At 41.6% G+C, this 11,534-nt stretch overlaps 1 protein-coding gene across 1 annotated transcript in view; it reads right to left on the bottom strand.

Annotated features, from left to right (window-relative positions):
* Positions 1-575: 575 nt before the first annotated feature.
* The window catches only part of LOC138952156 (T-complex protein 1 subunit delta-like), a 33,811-nt gene continuing 22,852 nt past the window's right edge, over positions 576-11,534 (bottom strand). The window contains exons 12-14 of the mRNA XM_070323754.1: positions 8,632-8,866; positions 6,266-6,379; positions 576-1,814 (exon numbers count right to left, since the gene is read on the bottom strand). Coding sequence (XP_070179855.1) covers positions 1,794-1,814; positions 6,266-6,379; positions 8,632-8,866 — 370 coding nt within the window. The 3' untranslated portion in view covers positions 576-1,793. The remainder of the gene's footprint in view (positions 1,815-6,265; positions 6,380-8,631; positions 8,867-11,534) is intronic.

Raw genomic sequence — 11,534 nt, 5'->3', positions numbered from 1 at the left:
GTTAGATTTGATGTCTGCCAGAACTCTCTGTAGTCAATTCTTTCTCATTTAAAGATGTATTTTTTGGGATGTGACCTAGTGCTGGAGTGGTGGTCCAGTTATATTTGATGTCTGCCAGAACTCTCTGTAGTTCATTCTTTGTTGGACAGTTGTTTAACATCAAAGTCATTCAAAGATGTAATTTGAAATTAGTGGCTGTACTTTGCAGTTCAGACCAGTTTACAGATGACCTGATCTGGCATCACTAGCTGCTTTATTTGTCAGAGTATTTGTTATCTTGTATAGCATGTATGTTCCAAGGAGAGGTGTTGTCAGGGCCTGCATAATCCCACCATTTTCGCGACTGTTCTTTGTTGACGATGTAGTCTGCGCTTGACTCAGATTATATATATATATATATATGTGTGATAAGGTGTGTGTGTCCCCATCAGACCACACAACCAAGCAAACCATGAGTCTGTGGTCATCTAAGAAAATGAAGGACGGACAACAACAAAACAAGTATATAGGTGTGCGCAAGCACTTGCACATACGTGTACGTGACAGAGACAAAATAAAAACAACAAAATCCAAAATATCAGTAGAAAAAAATGGTTTTATTTAATAAAAAACATAATCCAAAACAATCACACATTGCGCAAAACCACAATTTTAAGTTGAAACAGCAAGCAAAATGAAATGTAATTCCTTAAATATAATTCCTATGCACATTCTTTGATGGAGAACATTTTGCACATGTACGTTTTGTTGGCAAAAACTTATTTTCATTCTCCACAAAGCCACAAGCCTCTTACTCATCATAAGCAACAGGAAGAAAAACCACTATCATAATTCATATCACTCAGAACTTGTTCAAAAATGCTCTGTCTTAGAATGGGACATTCAACCATGCATGCAAGTCAAAAACACTCTTTTCCTGCATAATCACACACACACACAATTCAAATACAGTTTCATACAAACCAGACCTCTAGCTGATTATGTTCATGACATGCCATGGCAATGTAAAGTATACATCTTCTTTGGAAAGAGTTAAGACAATACCTGAAGCACATCTCAAAGTGTCCCCCCCCACATCATTGACGCTCAAAGTACACTTATGAATTGACCATCCTAGAAAATGTTTGGATTGCAAAAAGCAATGGTACAAAGAAAAAAGTTTAAAGCTTCCCTTTATGTTGGGGGAAAACAGTTCATCTTACAGATGACAGATTAAATGGTAAAATTTAAATTAATCCAATATTTAAGTAATGCCACGTTGAACACCACCAGCCTGTTCAGAAAATATGTGATTAATTAATAATTGCAAACAATATTGCTTTGAGAGGAGTAATTGATGTAAAGTAACAGAGGAAGTCACCACATTTACAGATGGAAGCTGATTAACATTTCATGGAGAGAGAAAAAGTCACAAGGAATTCATTTTTCTTGTTCCCAGTTTTAATTTTGCATTAATATTGGACATCAGCTTACTGCACACACCATGATCCTAGTGAACACTGTTTCATGACACTCTGTCCAGTGGCAGGAGCGGGTAACATCACAGATGAAGGTAATGTCAGTAATTAAGAGTCACAGACAATGACGCTAATGAAATGCAGGTCACAGTGTTTTTGATGCAGGAGTAGATGATGGTTTGGCTGAAGCAGTGAAACAAAGTCTTGAAGTGGACAACACCAGCACAGCCTGAGACGTAGGAAGCCTGGTACCAGTGTAGCCCGTGACATGACTGGAGTGGCTGAATAGGACAGGTGGGGTGGTACATGCTTCCTTCATATGATGGGTGAGGCAGATCAACTTCTAACACAGTTCACCTGAAACAAAAACATTTGGAAAATGTAAAAACAGAATCCAGTTGAACAAAGATTCCCCTTGTGGGAAAACTGGATAGGCAGCAATTACATACCTGTCAAGTCTTACGTTTTTCGCGTAATTCTTACGGAATTTTGATGTTTTTCAAGTCTTACGGCGTATGCCGAAGATATTACGTTTTTTTACAAACAAGAAGAGCAAACGCTCGATCGAGTCACTTTCGCAGTTCTGAATATTATATGAGGCATCAGATGGACAGGAAGAAATTGCTATTCACAACACAATGAGTCACGTTCACATAAAATTTGAGCCCGGTCACTTTTATAGTTTCCGAGAAAAGCCCAACGTTAAGTTGTGTGTTGCCGAACAGAAAAGGCTAGTTATCTCCCTTGTTTTTCTGATAACGTTCGTAAAAGGCTACAGATGTAAATACTTTGATGTAAAGAATAATCCTACAAAGTTTCAATCACATCCGATGAACTTTGTCAAAGATATAAAATGTCTAATTTTTCCTTTGACGCTGACCTGTGACCTTGAAAAAGGTAAAAGGTCAACGAAACCATCGTTAAAGTGTAGAGGTCATTGGAGGTCACGACTAAACAAAATATGAGCCCGATCGCTTTGATAGTTTCCGAGAAAAGTCCAACGTTAAGGTGGTGTCTACGGATGGCCGTCCGGCCGGCCGGCCGGCCGGACAGACTAACACTGACCGATTACATAGAGTCACTTTTTCTCAAGTGACTCAAAAATCGCAAAGGTTCGTCCGAGAACAAAGTAACGGCGACAAAATCTCGCGGTAACTGATCCGGCGGAAGTACAAGGCAACGCGCATGTGCACACCGTCAGCGCGATCTGACCGAGTACTGTGCGACCACGCTTGACCACACGCGACCTCAAATTAAAGCAGTTACATACATGTACTATTGTTGTTCTTGGTATCTTCAAGGTATTTTCTCACGTGCGAAGTTTTAAGCCATAGAAATGAAACTTAGGGAGTTGTGATGCATTTTGGGAGAGCTCGCGATCGAAAGCGAAAGGAGCCGGATTTCTGTCACATCCAATCATGTCGGACTTGTTTATAGAAGACGCGCGACCTCAAACTTAAGCATTTACATGTCATATTTTTGTTGTTCTAGTATCTACACAGTATTTTCTCACGTTGTACCAACTGTGAAGCCTTATAAATAAAAATAAGGGCGTTGTGATGCATTTTCGAAGAGGTAGAGAGCGATGTTTGTCACAACCGATCATAATCATATAGCCTAAGGCTACGACTTGTTTTTAGAACATGCGCGACCTCAAACTAAAGCATTTACATGTCATATTTTTGTTGATCTGGTATTTGTCCTTGATTGTTGAGACACACACGAGTTTCTGGCTTGTAACTTGTGGGTTTTACATGTTCTGTTTGGCTAATATGTTCTCTTTTGCACATTGTGGTGGGGGTTTCCATTCATGATTGAATCACTGTGCTCAATGAATGCATGTTGTTAAAACACACTTGTCTTGTGCCTTTACTATCATGTGGTGTTTTTGTGCATTCGGGTAACATTTTTGTGAGGGGTGTAAATGTGTGCCTGGTTGGACGTGTGCCGTCTTTGTACAATTTAGGTGATTCTCGGTACAATTTACATTTAAACATGCTTTGCATTTCAAAATTACATAAAACAGTGCAGTTTAGTGTTGAGAAAAGTATTTTTTTTAATTATGTGTGAAATAAGGCTGATTTCTTGTTTTTGTGTGTGTATGTGTGCATGTATTTAGTTCTTGTGGTGATTAATCTAACAACTTCTGCAGTTTTGCACGTTGTCTTCTGCTTTTTGGTGCAAACTTATGGTTTTGTGAGCAAAATGTTATGGTGAGAGTCCACAAGAGCTTGACAGGTATGCAATTACAAACTACATATGAACACCGTTCCAGCTATTCTTTCTTTCACGCACTGTGAATCTACCAAAATGCCCAGGTACAGTCCAACTAAAAGTGCAACAAACTATCCAACTTTTTTTTTACCCCTGTCAAACCATTAGGAACAAAGTTACTCCCTTCATTTGCACATTAATCCTGCACACATCTTTCACCAAAAAGACACGCCTTCATAAGTGAAGCTCTTGTTAGTATTTTGACAGGTGACATCTACCTCCATCAGAGTTGGATTGCGACTCTCTCATACTGTATTCAGTACAGGTCTGTGGAATTTCATCATAAAGAGAGAGATGTCACACATCAAAGTAGTTGTAGCACACCCCTTGTGATCAATTTTCAGAACAACTCGCTATAACTAGAACTGCACATGGGGTAGAGTTGAAATTGACCAAATGTACGCCAAACCAGGGAGGACAAAATGTAGCATACCTCTTGTGATTAATTTTCAGGACAACTTTTTCTATCGTTCAATATGTGACGGCACATGCTTTGTATTTTTCTGTTTCTTTAACTCATCAAAATCTGACATGGATAACAGGATCTTTTCTGTGTGTACTTTGTATGGTGCTTGGTGTACACACAAAGGGGGATAAGGCACAAGTAGGTCTGCCCATAAGTTGACCTGGGAGATCAGAAAAAAATCTCCACCCTTATCCCACCAGGCACAGCCAGGATTTGAACACTGAAACTTCCGCATAGAAGGCAGGTGTCTTATCCACTTCACCATTGCGCCCATCTATATCAACATATGACAAGCCAGGTACAGCCCATCTATATCAACAAATGACAAGCCAGGTACAGTCCATCTATATGAACATATGACAAGCCAGGTACAGTCCATCTATATCAACATATGACAAGCCAGGTACAGCCCATCTATATCAACATATGACAAGCCAGGTACAGCCCATCTATATCAACATATGACAAGCCAGGTACAGCCCATCTATATCAACATATGACAAGCCAGGTACAGTCCATCTATATCAACATATGACAAGCCAGGTACAGTCCATCTATATCAACATATGACAAGCCAGGTACAGCCCATCTATATCAACATATGACAAGCCAGGTACAGCTCATCTATATCAACATATGACAAGCCAGGTACAGCGCATCTATATCAACATATGACAAGCCAGGTACAGCCCATCTATATCAACATATGACAAGCCAGGTACAGTCCATCTATATCAACATATGACAAGCCAGGTACAGTCCAACTAAAAGTGTCACCCTCACTGAACTATCCAGAATTTATACCCCTGTGGAACCAATCAGAACAAAGTTACTTCCCTGTATTTGCACGTTAATCCTGCACACATCTTTCACCAAAAAGACACGTCTTCATAAGTGAAGCTCTTGTTAGTATTTTGACAGGTGACATCTACCTCCATCAGAGTTGGATTGCGACTCTCTCATACTGTATTCAGTACAGGTCTGTGGAATTTCATCATAAAGAGAGATGTCACACATCAAAGTAGTTGTAGCATACCCCTTGTGCTCAATTTTCAGAACAACTCGCTATAACGTTCAACGTGTGACTGCACATGGGGTAGAGGTGAAAATGACCAAATGTACGCCAAACCAGGGAGGACAAAATGAAAATTCACACTCCAAGTATCAATTGACTTCTTAGTTCATGGACTGTTTTATGCACGAGTGTGTTTAAAAGTGTATGACCGTTTTTACCCCACAATCATATGCCGATTTGGGGGGATGAATTCTTGGTATTTTCCAGTTTTTATAACACACCAAAATATGACATGGATTACGCGATCTTTTCTGTGCGTAGGAGGATAAGGGACAAGCAGATTCACACAGAAGTTGACTTGGGAGATCAGAAAAATCTCAACCCTTATCTCCCCAGGGATTGAACACCCAACCTTCTGCATAGGAGGCAGGCTACTTATCCGCGAGGCCTCTATGCCCATCTATATCGATGTACAATAAACCAGGTACAGTCCAACTAAAAGAGGAATGAACTATCCACCATTTTTACACCTGTGGAACCACTCAGAACAAAGTTACTTCCCTTTATTTGCACATTGATCCTGCAAACATCTTTCACCATAAAGACAAGCTTTCATTAGTGAAGCTCTCGCTAGTATTTTGACAGATGACATCTATCTCCATCAGAGTTGGATTGTGACTCTCTCATACTGTATTCAGTACAGGTCTGTGGAATTTCATCATAAAGAGAGAGATGTCACACATCAAAGTAGTTGTAGCATACCCCTTGTGCTCAATTTTCAGAACTCGTTCTATCCTTCAACATGTGACTGAACATGTGGTAGAGATGAAAATGACCAAATGTATGCCAAAGCAGGGAGAACAAATTGAACATTAACACACTAAGTATATCAATGTACAACAAGTGTGGTATAGGACCCATCACACACTAAGTATATCAATGTACAACAAGTGTGGTATAGGACCCATCACACACTAAGTATATCAATGTACAACAAGTGTGGTATAGGACCCATGAAAGACACAGTGTGTTAGTGGCACTCCTGATACTCACAATATCATCAATCTTCAGGATGCAGCGCACGGTCTCTGAAGCCAGGGTGATGACACTGGTGGAGACGAGCAGTGGCTGCAACACATTCTCTTCCAGGATGTTGGTGATGGCACCCTGTCAAGAACAAGAAGGGCAAAGCCCATACGACTCACATGCTTACATAGCAATGACATCATACACTAAGAACTGCTTTACACATTTTTCCTACCAAAATACATGTGACCTTGACCCAAGGTCAAGGTCATCCAAGGTCATGCAACACAAAGCTGTTAATTCAAGACATAGGAAGTACAATGGTGCTTATTGGCTCTTTCTACCATGAGATATGGTCACTTTTAGTGGTTCACTACCTTATTTTGGTCACATTTCATAAGGGTCAAAGTGACCTTGACCTTGATCATATGTGACCAAATGTGTCTCATGATGAAAGCATAACATGTGCCCCACATAATTTTTAAGTTTGAAACAGTTATCTTCCATAGTTCAGGGTCAAGGTCACTTCAAAATATGTATACAATCCAACTTTGAAGAGCTCCTGTGACCTTGACCTTGAAGCAAGGTAAACCAAACTGGTATCAAAAGATGGGGCTTACTTTGCCCTATATATCATATATAGGTGAGGTATTGAATCTCAAAAACTTCAGAGAAAATGGGAAAAATGTGAAAAATAGCTGTTTTTTAGGCAACATTTATGGCCCCTGCGACCTTGACCTTGAAGCAAGGTCAAGATGCTATGTATGTTTTTGGGGGCCTTGTCATCATACACCATCTTGCCAAATTTGGTACTGATAGACTGAATAGCGTCCAAGAAATATCCAACGTTAAAGTTTTCCGGACGGACGTCCGGACGGACGGACGGACGGACGGACGGACGTCCGGATGGACGGACGGACGGACGACTCGGGTGAGTACATAGACTCACTTTTGCTTCGCATGTGAGTCAAAAAACAGTTTTAATACCACACATCCACATGTCAAACTGAGTGCTACACCTTTGGGATAATACCTGAGAATAATGGCCCTCGATCGCCTCAAAAGAACCACCATAAGATTCTGCGTTACAAATTATTGCTACAGTGCAGGACGACTGCCTTCACTTAACCCCTTCACTGCCCACCCCGTATGTAATACGTGGTCATTTTTGGTTTGTCATACGCCCATAACCGTATCTCATACGTGGGATTTGTGTCAACATTTCAGGACATTTCTGAAAACTAAATGGGAGGTAACCACTGTCCAAGTACTTGTAGGGGTTCTAAACACAGTTCTTTCCCATAGACCGTTCGGATAAGTTACTACCACGTGTTGAAAACTGTGTTACAAATGTAGAACCGACTATAGCATTCAGCCGCCATTCACAATGGCGGCCGAAAGTCGGACCTCAACTCGTAGACCTGTTTTCAAGCGATACAGTGTTCTGGAAGCTCTACAAGAAGTGATTTATGGATTACCACACAGAAGAATACTTTTATTGGCTGTAATGTGAGTACCTGATGTTTGACACCAGTTTTAGCAGTGTTTTGTGTGGTTTTACGTGCTGCAATGTGTGTGTGTGTGTGTAAGTCCGGAAACTGTAATTTTTGACAAAAATGGTCATTATATCAATTTTTACAATAACAATCACAAACAAAGTCCAATGATCATGTCATCCTATAATAGCCAAGGGTATAAGCAAAACACATGCCAAAGATCTAAGAGATATCTCAATAAATGATCGAGCAGTGAACAGATTAGTGAACCTACCGAAGAAAGCAAATTTTGCCCTGGCACACAGCAATACCAAAATGCTGTTATAATGTGGCAGTGACGAGGTTAAGGGTCTTAAAATCTTAAATGAAATGTCATAAAATAGTCAAAGGAAGAGCACTCTCCGAGGGTTGCGTTCTGATACTTCCACAGTTACTGCCCTTGTTTATGTACATGAAGCCGTTACTAGGTTACTACGTTATAGATGGTGGGCTGACTTGCCGCAATGCGATGGTTCTGGACTACTTTTTGTTTCCAACTACAGAAAGAAACACTGCCCTGAAGTGCATTCACTCACTTCGATTGCATTAATCACCATACTTCTGGTGCGTTTTCGAGTAAATCGTGACGTGTGCCTCTAGATTAAGGTACAGTGGATTCCCGGGACTTTTCAGATTCGCCAGAACCCCCCCCCCCAAACGGTCAGATCACTAGCATCCCTATAATTGTTTGTTCGAAAGCATTTTAAAACACGCACAGCATATTTCTCTTTGTTTCCCCCCACCCCCATAATTTGCAACAAAAACATAGGGATGAGATGCACGTAACCACTTGCACACATCACAGACTGAAGGGGGAAAAAGCACAGACAATGAGAAAAAGCAGCAGCCTCGACTCACCTTTCTGACGTTGATGCCAGCAGTCAGCTCCCCCTGAGCGTGCCTGGTGCGCAGGTCAGTGACGGTGGAGATGGGGTTGAGGCCGGCGTTCTCGGCTAGGGTGAAGGGGATGATCTCCAGGGCCTCGGCAAAGGCGCGGAAACAGTACTGCTCCATGCCCGACAGGGTGTTGGCGAATGCGGCCAGACGTATTGCCAACTCGATCTCTGGGGCACCTCCACCAGCAATCAACGCCCTGCAATGTCATTCAGACTGTTAGATCTTTGCAACGGGAACGCAGAAGAAAAAGATCTTTGCATAATCACGAGCTGATGGCAACATCACAGGGGTTTTCATAAGAGAAATGTGAATGTGTCAAATTTCTTCATTGGTGGACTGCAACTACCATGCACACTTGTGTGCATGAGTGAGTTTATACTTGAACCGTTCTGCACTAGCTGGTCTGCATGTGAGTTGACCTGGGAGAACGTGAACAAATCTCTTCTAACCCACCAGATGCAGCCGAAATTAAAACTCTGCACCTTTCACAACGAAGGCAGACTTCTAACCACTAGGTTAATGCGCCCGTCTAATGTGTAAACACATAAAGATGATGACGTATGAACATACTAGATGAATACCCGGCTTCGCCAGGTGGATCGCGAGACACACACACACACAGAAGCCGTATATCGTGAGACAGAGTATGCAGCGTGGCGGTGTGCCGGCTTAGAGCACGTGTTGAAAATTTTCATCGACCAGTTTGAATGACTCGCAAGAGAGTAAAATGCGGTGGTAGTTGGTAAGCCATGTTGTTGCTGAAAGAGAAAAGAGCACAGTGTTGAAAGTGATTTGATCTTTTTTAAGACAGACACAAAAACACCAACAAAGCTCTTGACTATTAATGTTGCAATGAATGTTTACGATGGGAGGGGTAGTATTAGTGGCAATATTTTGAAGATGGGAGGGATTTTGTACACGAATTGCAATACTTAGATGTACTACCTGTGCAGAAAAGCGCTGCTTAGATTAGGCCAACAAAAAAAATTTGTCTGTTTCTGGTAACATGGCTAAAAAAAATAGGGTCGGTAGGTCGGGATTTTTTTTTTTTTATTTTTTTTTTTTTTTTTAACCTTAAATGTAGACCAATAAAACTAACTTTAAAAATCGCGCAAAGAGACTGGATTCACTATACAGAGACAAGACACTCAACACATTTACAAATCGTCAGCGGACTTTCGTTTTCACACTTTTTTGTTGTTCATTTTCTCACCCTGTCCTTTACCACCAAAAAAAAAAAAAAAAAATTTGAGTTTGGAAAAAAAAAGTTTAGGGTCGGCGCCGAAATTTAGGGTCGGTCGGGTGACCAGAAACAGACAAATTTTTTTTTGTGGCCTTAGTGGCAATATTTTGAAGATGGGAGGGATTTTGTACACGAATTGCAATACTTAGATGTAATACCTGTGCAGAAAAGCACTGGTTAGATTCGTTTTCGAAGTAGAGCCAAAAACAAAAGTGTTTAGTTTCGTAATTCGTATCGCGAAACAGAGTATTCACCGCGGTTCACCGCGCCGAGCTTAGAGCTCGTGTTGAAAATTTTCATCGACCAGTGTATGCTAACGTAGATTCTATACCCTTTTGATTTTCAACTATCGGTAATAGGGATAATGAAGGATCTGAACCAACATTGAAAACTCGGCAGGTTTCAAGTAGAAGGGAAGCTACTGCTGCTTCAGCAATCTAACGTTGAATTGCGTAGATTGTTTCCCTTGGCACAGAAGCCGTATCCGCGGTTCACCGCGCTTAGAGCACGTGTTGAAAATTTTTCATCGACCAGTTTGTGTCCGGGGTCCAGCTGAATATGCCCACCAAATTTGAAGCAGATCCATCGAGAACTTTGGCCGTGCATCGCGAACACACACACACACACACACACAAGCCGTATATATATATATACTAGAATGAATACCCGCTTCGCCGGGTACCCGGCTTCGCCGGGAAGAAGTAGAGCCGAATACCCGGCTTCGCCAGGAAGAAGTAGAGGAATACCCGGCTTCGCCAGGATGAAAGCGTTGTGGACAGTGACCTTCTAAAAATAGAAACGGGAATATCCGGCTTCGCCGGGATGAAAGCGTTGTGGACAGTGACCTTCTAAAAATAGTAACGGGAATATGGATTGACGCCACACGAAGGAAGGGAGATAAACGCAAAACACTGGAGAAGATAAGGAAGAGTTACTGGGAATGGATCTGGGAAGATGAACAGAAAAACCAAAATCGGTTCAGCGCTGCGCGCTGAGAGCACGTGTTGAAAATTCTCATCGACCAGGTTGTGTCCGGGGTCTACCTGAATATGCCCACCAAATTTGAAGCAGATCCATCGAGAACTTTGGCCGTGCATCGCGAACACACACACACACAGACACAAGTCGTATATATATATAGATACAGTGGAGTCCAGCTATAACGAACCTGGGTAAAACGAAATCCCGCTTTTAACGAACTGCCATTGATTTCCCGGCAGACAGCCTTCTATTTCTTACTTGTTACTTTCAGGCTACAACGAACCTTTTGAACTCATTTGCATAACGAACCCCTCTTATAACAAACACGTTTTCATCCCCCCAGAGCAGTTTTGTCTCTAAAAGTCACAAGGCTACAACGAACGGTGCAAGGTCTCGGCCAACCAAGACTATGGCATACTCGTAGCAAAGCCGCGGAATGGTACCGTAAACCAAGAATAGTGATGTAATTACGTCACGGTCGAAAGTCTTTGACGTCAATGCCTCCCTGTAGTCTTTTTCTCTCGCGCGGTGTGTGTGTGTGTGTGTGTGTGTTCATTTTGTGCACATGTGTTAGTGTTACTGTTTGTGTGTTTGTGTGTGTGTGTGTGTGTGTGTTTGTGTTTGTGTGTGTGTGTGTGCG

This window comes from Littorina saxatilis, linkage group LG17 (genome assembly GCF_037325665.1).
Source record: "Littorina saxatilis isolate snail1 linkage group LG17, US_GU_Lsax_2.0, whole genome shotgun sequence".
Classification (NCBI taxonomy): domain Eukaryota; kingdom Metazoa; phylum Mollusca; class Gastropoda; order Littorinimorpha; family Littorinidae; genus Littorina; species Littorina saxatilis.
This window is presented reverse-complemented; position numbering and strand designations above follow the sequence as displayed.